General features: G+C 52.0%; 1 protein-coding gene across 1 annotated transcript in view; it reads left to right on the forward strand.

Annotated features, from left to right (window-relative positions):
• Positions 1–624: 624 nt before the first annotated feature.
• The window catches only part of FABP6 (fatty acid binding protein 6), a 51,902-nt gene continuing 35,926 nt past the window's right edge, over positions 625–16,600 (forward strand). Inside the window, exons 1-2 of the mRNA XM_031011275.3 lie at positions 625–699; positions 12,349–12,457. Coding sequence (XP_030867135.3) covers positions 12,407–12,457 — 51 coding nt within the window. The 5' untranslated portion in view covers positions 625–699; positions 12,349–12,406. The remainder of the gene's footprint in view (positions 700–12,348; positions 12,458–16,600) is intronic.

Consider the following 16,600-nt stretch of genomic DNA (forward strand, 5'->3'; position numbering starts at 1 on the left):
AGAGGAACAAGAGGAGTTGTGGGCAGGAAAGATTGATGTAATGAACCCACAGGTGGTAATGTGTTTGGAAGAAGGGAGGAGAAAGGGATTGCAAGAGCCAGGTGTGGTGGCTCACACCTGTAAGCTCAACACTCTGGGAGGCCGAGGAGGGTGGATCACTTGAGCTCAGGAGTTTGAGACCAGTCTGGGCAACATGGTGAGATCCCGTCTGTACCAAAAATACAAAAACTTCACTGGGCCTGGTGGTGCCCATCGGTGGTCCCAGCTACTTGGGAGGTTGAGGTGGAAGTTAAGCTGGAGAGTGGGGCATTAGGGGGGTGGGAGTTGCAGTGAGCCGAGATTGGGCCACTGCACTCTAACCTGGGTGACAGAGTGAAAAAAAAAAAAAAAAGATTGCAAGAGAGTGAACTGACCTCCCAGGCCCAGGGTGTGTGAGAAAATTAAAAACAGCTTGCCTTGGCCCTTGTGGTGGCACTGGCCTGTAGTCCCAGCTACTCAGGAGAAAGAGGCGGGAGGATCGCTTGAGCCCAGGAGGCTGGGTAGAGCCTGCAGAGAGCTATGATTACACCACTGCACTCCAGGCTGGGTGACCCTGTTTCCAACAACAACAGCGACAACAAAACAGATTACTTTGAAGGGACTAGAAGGGGAACACAGGGTCCTGGATGGAAGGGAGCTGGCAAGTTACAGAGCAGAAAGGTGAAGGGACTGTCCAGGGAAGAGGGGAGGCTCCAGAAGTTATCCTTGAGGAACCAACAGCACGGGGTGGGGGTTGGGGGGGAGCTCATGGAAGGGTAGGGAAACTGGGGAAAGGGAAAACTCGAGTCAGATCAGGAGTAGAGCCCTGACTTGGGGGAACAAGAGTGCAGGTGATGGAAGCTGGGAGCTGTGGGAAGCTTGAGCCTGTAGTGCTGAAGGGTCTACCCATTCCATCAACAGTTCCTCTCCAGCAACCGTTCTGAGCTGCACCCTTAAAAATATTTGCTATTATTTATTTATTTATTTATTTTTTGAGACAGTTTCGCTCTTGCTGCCCAGGCTGGAGTGCAATGGCGCTATCTTGGCTAACCACAACCTCCGCCTCCCGAGTTCAAGCGATTCTCCTGCCTTAGCCTCCCAAGTAGCTGGGATTACAGGCATGCACCACCATGCCAGGTTAATTTTGTATTTTTAGTAGAGACAGGGTTTCTCCATGTTGGTCAGGCTGGTCTAGAACTCCCGACTTCAGGTGATCCACCCTCCTCGGCCTCCCAAAGTGTTGAGATTACAGGCGTGAGCCACTGAGACCCCGGCCTGCTAATATTTTTATTATTTCTCCAGGCTACAAGAGAGGGAATCTCCTGAATTCCTCTGGGGCAGCCCTCCCAATTCACCCGGGAGAAAAGCAGGCAGAGGCCGGGCTAGGATCCCAGAGGGGCGGGAAGCCCTGGTGGAATGGGGTAGCTGGAGCCAAGCACCCCAGGAATGCCCTCCCGGCCTCTCCTCCCGATTCCTTATCAGCTACAAGCTCGAGTTTCCTCAGCCACACGCGATCAAATGCTGCTTCAGAGCTCTAGGAAGCTGGGTGTGTCTTCTGTGCTTTGTAAAAAAGAAACGAAAAAAACATTAGCAAATCCCCAGCCCAGGTAGCCGGCTGGCTGAGGGCGGACTCTTGGAACTGGGCGGTGGGAGGTGGGGGACGGGGGGGGGGATTGGGGGGCCCTTGCTCCAAAGCCAAAGAGCGGGAAACAGGAACTGCAGGGAGGCCACTCCGCAGGCGCCTCCCCTTTCCCGCTGGGAAGAGGCCGCCGCCGCGCGGCGCTCGGCCTGCACCCACCCTCCGGGGCCCCGCTGAACGGAGGAGGCCCCAGGCCCGGAGGTGTCGCCCCTGGGCTGCGACCCCCGACTTTGGCCGGCTTCTCCCTGCGGAGAAGGAGGCAGCGCCGGGACCGGGCTGTTAGCCACGTGCTGGGTGGCCTTGGGCAGATTGCCTCCTGTCTCTGGGCCTCAGATTTTCTCATCTAAAAAGAGGGGGCTGGACTCATTTCTGCAAGGCCCCTCCCGGTTGGAGCGGTTCCCTGCAATTCCCTTCCTTCTCTGAACTTGAAACTCTTCCCTCCCCCATCCCCTTGGGGTGGCCCCTGGATTATCTGGGTGGTGCTTATCCAGTCTGCCGCCTTGAGAGAAAATGTTGCCCTGCAGCTGTGATTTACAGCAGGGCTCTGCACCCTTTTTCTTTTTTTGTTTTTCTTTATTTTCCCTCTTTCCTTCCTTTTTACATCTAGAGTACACACTTTATGCACCCTTTTCCTATAAAGGGTCAGAGAGTAAATACTTCGGGTTTTGCAGGCCACACTCTCTGTCACAGCTATTCCACTCCGTCATTGTAGCCAAGGCAGCCATGGATAAGACATAAACGAGTGGGCATGATGTGTTTCCATGAAGTTTTGTTTATTGCAGCTGACATTTGGATTCTCACAGGTCAAGAAATCATATTTTACTTATTATTTATTTTTTTTCTGAGACAAGAGTTTCACTCTTGTTGCCCAGGCTGGAGTGCAATGGCAGGATATCGGTTCACTGCAACCTCCACTTCCCAGGTTCAAGTGATTCTCCTGCCTCAGCCTCCCTAGTAGCTGGGATTACAGGCGCCCACCACCACACCCGGCTAATTTTGTGTATTTTTAGTAGAGATAGGGTTTCACCATGTTGGCCAGGCTGGTCTCAAACTCCTGACCTCAGGTGATCCACCCGCCTCAGTCTCCCAAAGTGTTGGAATTACAGGCATGAGTCACCGCGTCAGGCCAAGAAATTGTATTCTTCTTTTTATTTTTTTCAGCCTTTTAAACCTTGGCTGGGCGCAGTGGCTCATGTCTGTAATTCCAGCACTTTGGGAGGCTAAGGCAGGAGGATCTATTGAGCCCAGGAATTGGAGACCAGCCTGGGACAACATAGAGAGACCCTATCTCTACAAAAAATTAAAACATTAAAAAAATTTTAAGATATACTACTGACATACCTCAGAGCATAGTTGTGGGAATGAAGTGAGAATACAGATGAAGCTATCGCATAAAGGATATTATTCTTTGGGAAGTTGTTGGTATGTATCCTCAGCAGAAGATGTGGACTTAGAGATTTGGATGGTGTCTTGCTGGCCATCCACTCCCAAAATTTCGTGAGCAAAGACACTGTGTGTGCCCACTGTGCAATAGCTCATTTAATTATCTCAGGCATAGGAGATAAAAATGACATATTCCTACTTTATAGGAGCTCAGAGCCAAGATTTGAACTGGCTGTATTAGATCTGCCTTCAGAGCCCCTACTCATCTTCTTCCTTTCTCTCTGAACAAACTTGCCTCTGAACAAACTTGGAGTTGCTTATCTATCCAGCAACAGGACCTTAAACAGAACACTATTTTTCTGGACATCTATAACCTCTTTGGTCAAGGGACAAGAATTAACACCTTCTGTGTGCAACTGTCATCGTGTCGTAGCTTTTTTATTTTTATTTTTGAGACGGAGTTTTGCTCTTGTTGCCCAGGCTGGAATGCAATGGTGAGATCTCGGCTCACCGCAACCTCCACCTCCCGGGTTCAAGCGATTCTCCTCCCTTAGCCTCCCGAGTAGCTGGGATTACAGGCATGCACCACCACGTCCAGCTAATTTTGTATTTTTAGTGGAGACGAGGTTTCTCCATGTTGGTCAGGCTGGTCTCGAACTCCCGACCTCAGGCGATCTGCCCACCTTGGCCTCCCAAAGTGCTGGGATTACAGGTGTGAGCCACCACGCCCAGCCTGTGTCTCAGTTTTACAGAAGAGAAAACTGAGGCTTGAGATTAAAGTAAGGATTGAAATCTAGGCCTGCCTGACCCCAAAACTGAGCTCTTTCTACTGGGAATAGCTTCAGAGTAACCTTGCATGGGCCCTAAGTCTAGGAGCCCTTGAGAACTCCTCCCTTCCCTTAACCTATGTCCAGTATACTGGCAAGTTGTTTTGATTCATCCATGAAAATATATCCTGAATCTATTTTGGGGCTAGAGGGAAACCATAGAATGCTTTGGAAGTTATTGTGATCTTTTAAAAATGCAAATCAGGCCGGGCACGGTGGCTCATGCTCATAATCCCAGCACTTTCGGAGGCCGAGGCGGGCGGATCATGAAGTCAGGAGATCGAGACCATCCTGGCTAACACAGTGAAACCCCATCTCTACTAAACATGAAAAAAAAAAAAAAAATTAGCCGGCGTGGTGTACTCAGGAGGCAGAAGAATCGCTTGAACCCAGGAGGCAGAGGTTGCAGTGAGCTGAGATCATGCCACCGCACTCCAGCCTAGGCAACAAGAGCACGACTCCATCTGGAAAAAAAAAAAAAAAAAAAAAAAGCAAATCAGATCATGCCACATCCCTGCCTAGAGGCTTGGAAGATTTCCTTGTTTACTTGGAATAAAACCCCAAACCTGGCCAGGAGCAGTGGCTCATGCCTGTAATCCTAGCACTTTGAGAGGCCAAGGTGGGTGGATCACCTGAGGTCAGGAGTTCGAGACCAGCCTGGCCAACATGGTGACACCCCGTCTCTACTAAAAACACAAAAAATTAGCCAGGCATGGTGGCGGGCGCCTATAGTCCCAGCTACTCAGGAGGCTGAGGCAGGAGAATTGCTTGAACCCGGGAGGCAGAGGCTGCAGTGAGCCAAGATCATGCCATTGCACTCCAGCCTGGGCAACAAGAGTGAAACTCCATCTCAAACAAACAAACAAACCCCAAACCTTACCTTACTAGGGCTCTGTGCCATCTAGACCCTGCCGATCTCTCTACTGTGTTCCCCTCTCATGCCCTCATTCCTTTTGCTTCAGCGTCAATGGCTTTCTTTCTGTTTCTCTTTTTATTTATTAAAAAATTTTTTTTAATTGAGATGGGGTCTCACTATATTGCCAAGGCTGGTATTGAAATCCTGGGCTCGGCCGGGCTCGGTGGCTCACGCCTGTAATCCCAGCACTTTGGGAGGCCGAGGAGGGCAGATCACAAGGTCAGGAGATCCAGACCACCCTGGCTAACATGGTGAAACCCCATCTCTACTAAAAATACAAAAAAAAAAAAAAAAAATTAGCCGGGCATGGTGGCAGGCGCCTTGTAGTCCCAGCTACCGGGGAGGCTGAGACAGGAGAATGGCATGAACCCGGGAGGCGGAGCTTGCAGTGAGCCGAGATCACGCCACTGCACTCCAGCCTGGGTGACAGAGCGAGACTCCGTCTCAAAAAAAGAAAAAAAAAGAAAAAAAAGAAATCCTGGGCTCAAGCAGTTCTCCCGCCTTGACCTCTCAAAGTGCTTTCTATTTCTCTAACTTGCCAGGGAGCCATATCTCCTTTCCCTCACCTGACCCCTTGGATTTTCCTGCCAGTATTCACAAGGGTAAAGGCCCCAATGTCACCTACCCAGCCAGCCTTCCCTGGTAACCCCCACTGGTCCTCTTTTTCTAAATTAAACTTTTTAGAGATGGGGTCTTGCTATGTTGCCGAGGCTAATCTTGAACTCCTGGGCTCAAGCAATCCTCCTCCTTCAGCCTCCCAAGTGGCTGATACTACAGGCTCATACCACCGTGCCCGGCCTTGCCAGTCTTCTTATCCCTCACCCTGTTTTCTCCTGTTTCCAGCAGTCATCCCTATCTGACATTTTTCTGCACACACTGCATCTTCCCCAGGGCAAGGTTAGCTCCATTCCTGCAGAAACCTTGCGTGTTTACTCTCCACTAAGTCCCCAGGCTTCGCCCACGTCTGGCACACAGTAAGTGCTCAACATATGTCTGATGAGCTAATGGCCCATTAGGCCTGGATCCCCTCTCTATGGGAAATCATGAACTTGCAGCAAACAGAATCATCCAATAGACATTGGGCCCTACTATGCGCCTGGCACTGTGCTAGACAGCAGGGCAGCCACAGAGACATAGGCTCAGTCCTGGCTGAGGAACTCACTGGCCCACTGGGCAGAGATAATGTGCTTGTACAGTAAGGCCAGGCAAGGTGCATATGCCCAGGTTCTACTGAAAGGCCGTCTGGGGTCAAAGGGTAGCTGGAGATAATGCCAGTGTGGCTCCTGGATCATATAAGAAATCCCACGCTGGGGTTGATGGCTCGTGCCTGTAATCCCAGCACTTTGGGAGGCTGAGGTGGGAGGATTGCTTGAAGTCAGGAGTTTGAGACCAGCCTGAGCAACATAGTGAGACCCCGTCTCTACAAAAAAGAAAAAATAAGCCAGGCATGGTGGTGCACACCTGTAGTCCCAACTACTTGGGAAGCTGAGGCAGGAGGATTGCTTAAGCCTGGGAGATTGTGTGTCCGGAATTGGTGGGTTCTTGGTCTCACTGACTTCAAGAATGAAGCCGTGGACCCTCACGGTGAGTGTTACAGCTCTTAAGGTGGCACGTCTGGAGTTTGTTCCTTCTGATGTTCGGATAGTGTTCAGAGTTTCTTCCTTCTGGTGGGTTCGTGGTCTCACTGGCTCAAGCATGAAGCTGCAGACGTTCGCGGTGAGTGTTACGGCTCTTAAGGCGGCACGTCTGGAGTTGTTCGTTCCTCCCAGTGGACTTGTGGTCTCGCTGGCTTCAGGAGTGAAGCTGCAGACTTTCACAGTGAGTGTTACAACTCATAAATGCAGTGTGGACCCAAAGAGTGAGCAGTAGCAAGATTTATTGCAAAGAGCAAAAGAACAAGCCTTCCAAAGCGTGGAAAGGGACCCGAGCAGGTTGCCACTGCTGGCTCAGGCAGCCTGCTTTTATTCTCTTATCTGGCCCCACCCACATCCTGCTGATTGGTAGAGCCGAGTGGCCTGTTTTGACAGGGTGCTGATTGGTGTGTTTACAATCCCTGAGCTAGATACAAAGGTTCTCCTCATCCCCATCAGATTAGTTAGATACAGAGTATCCACACAAAGGTTCTCCAAGGCCCCACCAGACCAGCTAGATACAGTGTCGATTGGTGCACTCACAAACCCTGAGCTAGACACAAGGTGCTGATTGGTGTGTTTACAAACCTTGAGCTAGATACAGAGTGCCGATTGGTGTTTTTACAATCCCTGAGCTAGACATAAAGATTCTCCACCTCCCCACCAGACTCAGGAGCCCAGCTGGCTTCACCCAGTGGATCCCGCACCAGGGTTGCAGGTGGAGCTGCCTGCCAGTCACGCGCCATGCGCTCGCACTCCTCAGCCCTTGGGTGGTCGATGGGACTGGGCGCCGTGGGGCAGGGGGTGGCGCTCGTCGGGGAGGCTTGGGCTGCGCGGGAGCCCACGGAGGCGGAGGAAGGCTCAGGCATGGCGGGCTGCAGGTCCCGAGCCCTGCCCCATGGGAAGGCAGCTGAGGCCCGGCGAGAAATCAAGCGTAGCGCAGGTGGACCGGCACTGCTGGGGGACCCAGTACACCCTCCGCAGCCGCTGGCCCAGGTGCTAAGTCCCTCATTGCCCGGGGCCAGCAGGGCCGGCCGGCTGCTCCCAGTGCGGGGGCCTGCCAAGCCCACGCCCACCCGCAACTCCAGCTGGCCCGCAAGCGCCGCACGCATCCGCACGCAGCCCCAGTTCCCGCTCGCGCCTCTCCCTCTACACCTCCCTGCAAGCTGAGGGAGTGGGCTCCAGCCTTGGCCAGCCCAGAAAGGGGCTCCCACAGTGCAGTGGTGGGCTGAAGGGCTCCTCAAGTGCCGCCAAAGTGGGAGCCCAGGCAGAGGAGGCCCCGAGAGTGAGCGAGGGCTGTGAGGACTGCCAGCATGCTGTTATCTCTCATTTGAGGCTGCAGTGAGCCATGATTGCACCATTGCACTCCAGCCTGGGCAATGCAGCAAGACCTGGTCTCAAAAAAATTAAATAAATAAATAGATAATAAAAATAAAAAGAGAGAGAGAAAGAAATCCCCTTTCTGAGCTGGGCCTCTCAGCAGGGACACCCTCTGCGTAGAACACCCCTATCCACCGCACTCCAACTCTCCCAGGCTTTTTGTTCATTCTTTTGATTCCAGTGTCCACCTCCTTTCCTGACCCCTCATGTCCCACCTTGATGGCAGTCCCTTTAGATCCCCTGTCCTGATGCTGACCACTGCTCTGATGGCCGGTTTCCCTGCCTATACCTCCATATTCCCCACTCCCTGCCCACCCCATCAGTCTATTTGTTCCCGGAAAGCAGGGACCTTGACTAGCACCCAGTGCAGTGCTCAGTACATAGCAGGAGCTCAAGGAATATTTGTTGTCTGAATGAACAAATACACAGAGAGAGTATTTCCTGGGAAGGAAGAATTTAATCTCCTTCCTGGCTGGGTGCAGTGGCTCATGCCTGTAATCCCAGAACTTTGGGAAGCCAAGGCAGGTGGATCACTTGAGGTCAAGAGTTTGAGACCAGCCTGGCCAACATGGTGAAACCCCGACTCTACTAAAAATACAAACATTAGCCGGGCATGGTGGCGGGTGCCTATAATCCCAGCTACTCAGGAGGCTGAGGCCGGAGAATTGCTTGAACCTGGAGGCAGAGGTTGCAGTGAGCTGAGATGGTGCCACTGCACTCCAGCCTGGGCAACAGAGCGAGACTCTGTCTCAAAAAAAAAAAAAAAAAAGAAAAAAAAAAAGAATCTCCTTTCTGAGGCCAGCACAAGGGGTTGAGAACAAGAGCCCTTCCACATGGTCATAGCCCGTTCTTAGTGTGTATTCACTGCTGGACTGGCCACTTCCTCATTCAGGGCTCTACTGCCAAGCCTCAAACTTTTTTTCTGTCTCTCTCTCTCTTTTTGAGACAGGGACACGTTCTGTCGCCCAGGCTGAAGTGCAGTGGCACGATCACAGCTCACTGCAGCCACAGCTTCCCAGGCTTGAGAGATCCTCCCCATCTCAGCCTCCCAAGGAGCTGAGACTACAGTCATGCACCACCTTACCCAGATAATTTTTGGTAGAGACAGGGTTTTGCCTTGTTACTGGTCTGGAACTCCTAGGCTCAAGTCATCCACTTGCCTCGGCCTCCTAAAGTGCTGGGATTCCAGGTGTGAACCAGCCCACCTGGCTATTTTTTCCTTTATTATTATTTTTCTTAGGTCCATGAAGGTTCATATTGCAAGAAGTCCACAGGGTATAGAGCAACGTGGCTCCCTCTTTCTCTTCCCCAGAGGGAGCTGCTGCACGGTTTCCGTGTGCTGTCTTCCACTTTGCTGCATCTTCACTTCAGGGAGGCCTGCAGTCTGCAGCCCTCTTGGGACCTGAGGGCACCACTCCCTGTTGGAACAGAAGAGTCAGTTCTGGCATCAGCAGTATCACTCTGTAGCTGGGTCCAGGCAGAGGGGACATGGGCCAGGAGGATTTATTCCAGGCTGTAAGATGCCCAAGTGCAGGGCAGCTGGAGAAGCCCATGCCGAGAGAGCAGGCAGTGCCCACAGTCCTCCTTTACAGGGTGTCTACTGGATCTCATGTCAAAGCACCAAGATGCCAGGTGGCTTGATGATGCCTGGGGAGCCACCATGGCACTCAGGGGGAAAGGGTCTCACTCCACGGGGAGACCTGGAGAGGGACATCCCCTATCCAACCCCTTCTGCCAGGTCTAGCCCAAACCTTCCCCAAGAGGGTTGAGAAGGCGGTGACAACCTCAACTACAGCTTCTCTGCCCAAACATGAATCCAGGTTTAGATAAAGATGAACAATAGGAGGCCCCAAAAAGGAAACCTGATGGGGCTCTGGGGAGAGAGGCTCTAGGGTTGGGGAAGGCTTTCCTGGGGGACTAGTGTATATACGAGCCTCAGGTCTTGTAAGGTTTTGGAACGAGGGTTGGCAGCTTCATTGTTGTTGCTGCTAAGTTGCAAGGCTGGGGAGTGTCAAGATATCTCCTAGTCCAATTCCATTTTCTTTTCTTTTTGTTTTTTGAGACGGAGTCTTGCTCTGTTACCCAGGCTGGAGTGCAGTGGCACGATCTCGGCTCACTGCCAGCTCTGCCTCCCGGGTTCACGCCATTCTCCTGCCTCAGCCTCCCGAGTAGCTGGGACAACAGGCACATGCCGCCACGCCCGGCTAATTGTTTTGTATTTTTAGTACAGATGGGGTTTCACCGTGTTAGCCAGGATGGTCTTGATCTCCTGACCTGGTGATCTGCCCACCTCGACCTCCCAAAGTGTTGGGATTACAGGCGTGAGCCACCGCGCCTGGCCTCCAATTCCATTTTCTATTCTCCATATCTTAGGACCGGGAAGGCAGATGCTGGCCACTCAGCCACTCTCATCCCGCTTTCCTACTCCAGACCTTATTAGGCTACCGTGACACCTTGTCTGCTAAGCAACACATGTCTGCAATGGGAGAAATCCCATTTGCCACCCTTCCCTAAAGGAGCTCTGCCTTACCTCAACAGGCCCCACGAAGAAGCCCATGGGAGTGGCCTCTCCTAGAGTTTTGCAGTGCACAACCTGTGCAGCCCTCCACAGGGGCCCTGCCAGGCTAGACAGATGGCTTTTGGAGGCTCCATAAGGTGGGAAGAGGGGTGGGCCCAGGGGGTTCATACCCTCCCACACTGCTTCACCCTAGGGAGTTCTACGCTCTCTCTCTTACACAGTGGGCTTATATTGGACTTCTGAATAAGACTTCACTTGAGACAGCGTGTCCCATTGCTAATAACAATGACACAGGCTGTGACAACCCCTTCAGTAGAGAGAGGCCAGTTAAACCACAGGCTTCACAGTCTTAATCCCAGCTCTGCCTCTTACTGCCTGCATGACCTTGGGTGAATAATACTATGTACCTCATAGTGTGGCTGAGAAGACCAATAGAGATAATGCAGGGACAGTGTGGCCAGTGTGGTGATAGTGGGACCACAAGGAAGAGGACAGTCCCTTCCAGCTCTGCCGGCAGAGCCTAGGGAGGGCTCTCAGCACTGTTGGCGCCGATCATTCTTTGTTATGGGGGCTGTCCTGTGCATCTCTGGTCTCTACCCACTCCATGCCAACCCTGCCCCCCCCCCTCAGTTATGACAACCAACAGTGTTTCCAGATATTGCCAAATGTCCCAGGAAGACAAAGTGGCCTCCAGTTGAGAAGCACGTGTCTGGAGAGAAATGCTGCAGGAAGCCGAGAGGGTGAGGCAGTGGGAGCTGGAAGGAATGGGGAAGGCAGGGGAGTCAGCCTCCCCCTGCTCCGGAAACTCCTCAGTCAGCTCCTCTGCTCTGTCCCTGGAGACCGCTTGTCTCTGCTGGAGGCTTCCTCCTGATAAGGCTGCTTCGTGTGTGTGTGTGTGTGTGTGTGTGTGTGTGTGTGTGTGTGTGTGTGTGTGTGTGTGTGTATGTGTGTGTGAGAGAGAGAGAAAGAGGAGCAGGAGGTGGGGGAAGGAGCTGGAGGGGGAAGGAGCTGGAGATGGAAGGGAGAAGGAGAGAAGAAGGGGGAAGGGGGTGGGGAGAGGGATTGCAGAAGACAGAAGGAGAGAGCTAGAAGGCTAAAAATACCTCTGGCCCCCACGTCCCTAGTTTCTGCACAGACCCAAGATATAGCCCTGGGGACCTGGGGCTATATCTGGCTACATAGTCTGGAGTCCTTTGCCCCCTCCTCTTAGTTACCTGAGGGAGATGATTCAGGCCAGAAGGGGTGCAAAGCGGGAAGAGGAAGGCAGGAAGAGGAAGGCACCCAGTCTTTGCTCTCCCTGTCCCCCCCAGACAATCCCCCAGCAGGTTTGCCTTCTGTGCCTCCAAAATCCACCAGGGTCAGGCTCCTCCCACCCGCCCCATCAGCCGCCACTTCTTTGTTTCTGGAGTTACCACCTCACTGGTCTCCCTGCTTCCACGTTCCTTCTTCCTATCATGTGTTCTCCAGGAAGCAGATGGAATGACATGAAAAATGTAAATTGGATCATGCCATCCCCATGCCTAAAGCCCTGTAATGGTCCCCTCAGTCCTCAAAATCCAAGCCAGATGCCCAGCTACAGCCTTCAAGTGTTCATGGTCCCCAGGCCCCTCTTTCACTCACCACCAAACTCCCACCACACTGTCCTTCCTTCTATTCCTTGCCTGCACCATCCCCCTAGCTTTTTACCAACTGAGGCGTTATCTGAAATTCCTCTGCCTGCTTTTCTCAGCCCCATGTCCTAAGCATTAAGGTGTCCACAAAGATTCCTTTCTCAGACATGCCTTCCCTGCCCACCCCATCTGAAAACGACCTCTTCAAATACTGACCCATCATCCTGTTGTTCTTTACAGCACTTTTGACTTTATCTTCTTAATTCCTGGAGGGCAGGGACCTCACGTGTTTCCTCTGTATCTCCAGGGCCCATGTATCTGGCACACAGTGAGCGGTCAATAAAACGGATTGAATAGACAAATGAATGAACAATGAGATGGTCTCCAGAGCCCCTCCCAGCGTGCTGGCTTTTTGTGTCATTGCAGACTTTGCACCTCTGCCTCCAGGGAGCTCACAGGCAGGGGCTGGTCCAGCCCGGAGGCGATGAAGACAGTGACGATGATGATGGTGGTGGAGATGCAGGTGCTGACTCAGGTAGCTCCGTGAAGCTGGAAATAAGTCATTTGAGGCAAATGAAAGGATGACCCAGGTCACAGTGGGGAGAACACCTCGGGTGGGGGACTTGCTCGCCTTTCTCTATGATGCTAATAACAGACTTGTCATGGCTCCAAAGCCCTTTTCCTCCTTTCAGCTGTCTCTCTGTGACTGTCTTTGTGAGGGTCTCATTGTTGTTGTTACTAAGATGGCTTCCCTCAGAGGACGGACACTTGGAGTAGTGGCAGGTTCAGCCACCCCTAGAGACGATGGCGGTGGGGACCGGGGCAGCCCCCTGGCCCCCTGGGCTCACCCCCTCCTGCGCCACCCCGGGCCGTGCCGTGCCAAGCCGGCCACCAGAGGGCGCGCCAGGTCGCGGCATCCCGGCTCCCCGTCGGCCTGGGGCCGGCGGGCGGGGCTCGGCGGTCTCCTACTGAGGCCTCGCACTTCCTCTCTGTCTTGCCATTCCTGTCTCCCTCTCTCCCTACCTGGCATCTCCCCCTGCTATCTTCATCCCCTGCCCCCTCCTTCGTCTCCATTAGCAAACCCGCATGGTAGCCTATCTTGTGGTGAGCCCCAGTGTCCGGCGCGGGGAGGGACACAGACGCGTCCCAGTGGGATCTCCGCCCACCAGGGAGTTCACAGCCTAACCTGAATCCCCGCACCAGCCCAGAGCAATGAAGCCTCCTGAAAGGACTGCTGAGGAGAGACAGGCCGTCCTACAAGAAGTGGGGCAGGACATGGTCTTCCCCACGGAGGTGGCTCCACATCCCTCCCACCTACCCCAGCCAGGGGCCCTCTGACTGTGCCACTCACCGTGCAGGCGCACCACACAGGACGTCCTGTGATGGAAAAGGCTTAGGCAGAGTCTGGCTGCCTTATCTCACTAACGGGTAAACTGAGGCTCCAGCAGTGAAACTAGTGTGAAGTCTGGGTTCAAATCCCATCTCTGCTGCTTAATAGCTGGACGACCTTAGACAGGCTTCCTAACCTCTCTGAGCTCAAGCTGCGGAAGTGGCAGCCTCTTAGGGTTATGGGAGAACACACATGCAACATGCTTAGCACTGTGCCTGCAGTTAGTCATTATTCTTAAGAAAGTGGCCTACCCATGGCCACCTATTGAGCAGAGATGGCAGACCTAGGCCCAGAATCCCCATCTGACCTCTGAACTCTCAGGCCTTAGCTCTTTCTGCCGTTGTGGGCAGAGGCTGCAGGGAACAGCAGAGGATGCAAACGCCAGTTGAGTCCTTTTTTTTCTATTTTTTTTTTTTTTGAGGCGGAGTCTCCCTCTTGTTGCCCAGGCTGGAGTGCAATGGCACGATCTTGGCTCACTGCAACATCTGCCTCCTGGGTTCAAGAGATTCTCCTTCCTCAGCCTCCTAAGTAGTTGGGATTACAGGCGCCCACCATCATGCCTGGCTAATTTTTTGTATTTTTAGTAGGGACGGGGTTTCACCATGTTGGCCAGGCTGGTCTTGAACTCCTAACCTCAGGTGATCCACCCGCCTCGGCCTCCCAAAGTGCTGGGATTACAGGCGTGAGCCACCGCACCCGGCGAGTCCTTAGTTTGAGGAGAGGTCTGTGTTACTGTCCCCAGCTGTCTCATCTGTGTTCTCCTGCCATGGGCATCTCTTGGGATGGCTCCACACTTCCTCCTGGCCTGGCCACACCTAATCCTTCAAACCTAGCCCTTGGGTGGGGAGAGGGGAAGGTGGCCTTAGCATTGCCAGGGAAGTATGAACTGGCACAATCTTCATGGAGGCTTCGTCAGTGTCTGGCAATCCTCTGACCCAGTTGTTCTACTTCAGGGGATTTAACCCTACAAGAGGGTCATATATATACACGTATGAATGTATACATATTTGCGTGCATTTATACATATATCTCTGAAGGATACATAAGAAACTAGTAGTTTTGAGTTGGGTGCCATGGCTTACACCTGAAATCCCAACAGTTTGGTAAGCTGAGGCAGGAGGATCACTTGAGCCCAGAAGTTCCAGACCAGCCTTGGCAACATGGCAAAACTCCATCTCTAAAAAAATACACAAATTAGCAGGGTGTGGAGGCATGTGATTGTAGTCCCAGCTACTTGGGAGGCTGGTGTGGGAGGATCACTTGTGTCCAGGAGGTCGAGGCTGCAGTGAGTCAAGATCACGACACTGCACTCCAGCCTGGGCAACAAAGCGAAACCCTGTCTCAAATAAAACAAAAATCCCCAAAGAAACTAGTGGTTTCGTTTGCCTAGGGTTGGGGGGTAGGGTGGAAGGGGATGGGAGTGAGGTGAGGTGGGACATTTTCCCCATAGCTCTTTTGTTATTCTTGGATATTAAGAGAAGTGAATGTATTACCTATTTAAAAACAATAATTTAAACAGTTTTTAAATAGGAATGGTAGCCAAATGCAATGCCATACAATTAAATAACAAAATAATAAGTAAAGTCAGAGTTGGGGGAGGAGCCAGGTGGGATTCCCTCTCCCCTTCTCATTTCTCACCCTTCTTTCTTCCTCTTTCCCCTCCCCCTCCTCTTTCTTCAGGAAGCCACCTCTCCTGTTTTCTCCAGCCCACAGTGAGGTTTCTTTGAACTCATTCATTCATTCACTTATTTATTTATTTTTTGCGACAGGGTCTTACTCTATCACTCAGGCTGGAATGCAGTATATGATCATGGACTACTGCAGCCTCCACCTTCCAGGCTCAAGTGATCCTCCCACCTCAGCCTCCTGAGCAGCTGGGACTGCAGGTGCACACCACCGCACCCAGCTAATTTTTGTATTTTTTTGTAGAGATGAGATTTCACCATGTTGCCCAAGCTGGTCTTGAACTCCTGGGCTCAGGCGATCTGCTCGCCTCCACCTCCCAAAGTGCTGGGATTACAGGTGTGAGCCACCTCACCCAGCCATTCATTCACTGATTCATTCTTCATTTATTCTTTCACCAAATGTGCTCTTGGGTGGAAGCAGGGATTTAGGCAGACTCTACTTTCTGCTCTCTACAGGGGAGACGGATATTGAGACGACACAATCCTCAGTATTGTCATTATCATTCATCGAAGTGCCATGAAGGAGAAGTGGCATGGCAGCATAGAAAAGGGACCTGAACTAGCCTGGAGGGCCAGAAAGGCTTTTCTGAGAAAGTGACTCCTTTATTTCCACTTAACTCTTCAAAAACTTTTTTCTCGTATGAAGAAACTCAAATATATACAAACATACAATACCCCATGTACCCACAGCCCAGCTCCATACTGATCAACATGGCCAATCCTACCTTGTTCTATCCCACCTACTCCCCCACTTCACCATGTCAAAAAGCAAAACGTCAACAAATTGAGTTTCAAAAATTTAACTGGCTTGGCCGGACGCGGTGGCTCACGCCCATAATCCCAGCACTTTGGGAGGACAAGGCGGGCAAATCACGAGGTCAGGAGATCGAGACCATTCTGGCTAACACGGTGAAACCCCGTCTCTACTAAAAATACAAAAAAAAGAAAAATTAGCCAGGTGTGGTGTCAGGCGCCTGTAGTCCCAGCGACTCGGGAGGCTGAAGCAGGAGAATGGCATGAACCCGAGAGGTAGAGCTTGCAGTGAGATTGCACCACTGCACTCCAGCCTGGGGAACAGTGCGAAACTCCGTTTCAAAAAAAAAAAAAATTTAACTGGCTTTTCTTAGCAATTCATGAATTGGGCAGAATCCCATATACAAAACAGAAAGTTGCTCCAATGGGGTAACCAGAGAAGCTGGGCTTTTTTTTTTGAGATGGAGTTTCACTCTTGTCGCCCAGACTAGAGTGCAATGGCTTGATCTCAGCTTACTGCAACCTCTGCCTCCAAGGTTCAAGCGATTCTCCTGCCTCAGCCTCCCAAGTAGCTGAGATTACAGGCATGCACCACCGTATCCGGCTAGTTTTTATATTATTAGTAGAGATGGGGTTTCACTGTGGTGGCCAGGCTGGTCTCGAACTCCTGACCTCAGGTGATCTGCCCACTTTGGCTTCTCAAAGTGCTGGGATTACAGGCTTGAGCCACCATGCCCTGCCAGAAGCTGGGCTTCATAGGCAGAAAAATGTTGAAGAAAGCAGAAACGGGGAACAAAAAGTGGATTGGTTATTTCAAAGTTACATTCCTTGTAGGGTTAAAGCAGAGGGG

Source organism: Gorilla gorilla, chromosome 4 (assembly GCF_029281585.2).
Source record: "Gorilla gorilla gorilla isolate KB3781 chromosome 4, NHGRI_mGorGor1-v2.1_pri, whole genome shotgun sequence".
Classification (NCBI taxonomy): Eukaryota; Metazoa; Chordata; class Mammalia; order Primates; family Hominidae; genus Gorilla; species Gorilla gorilla.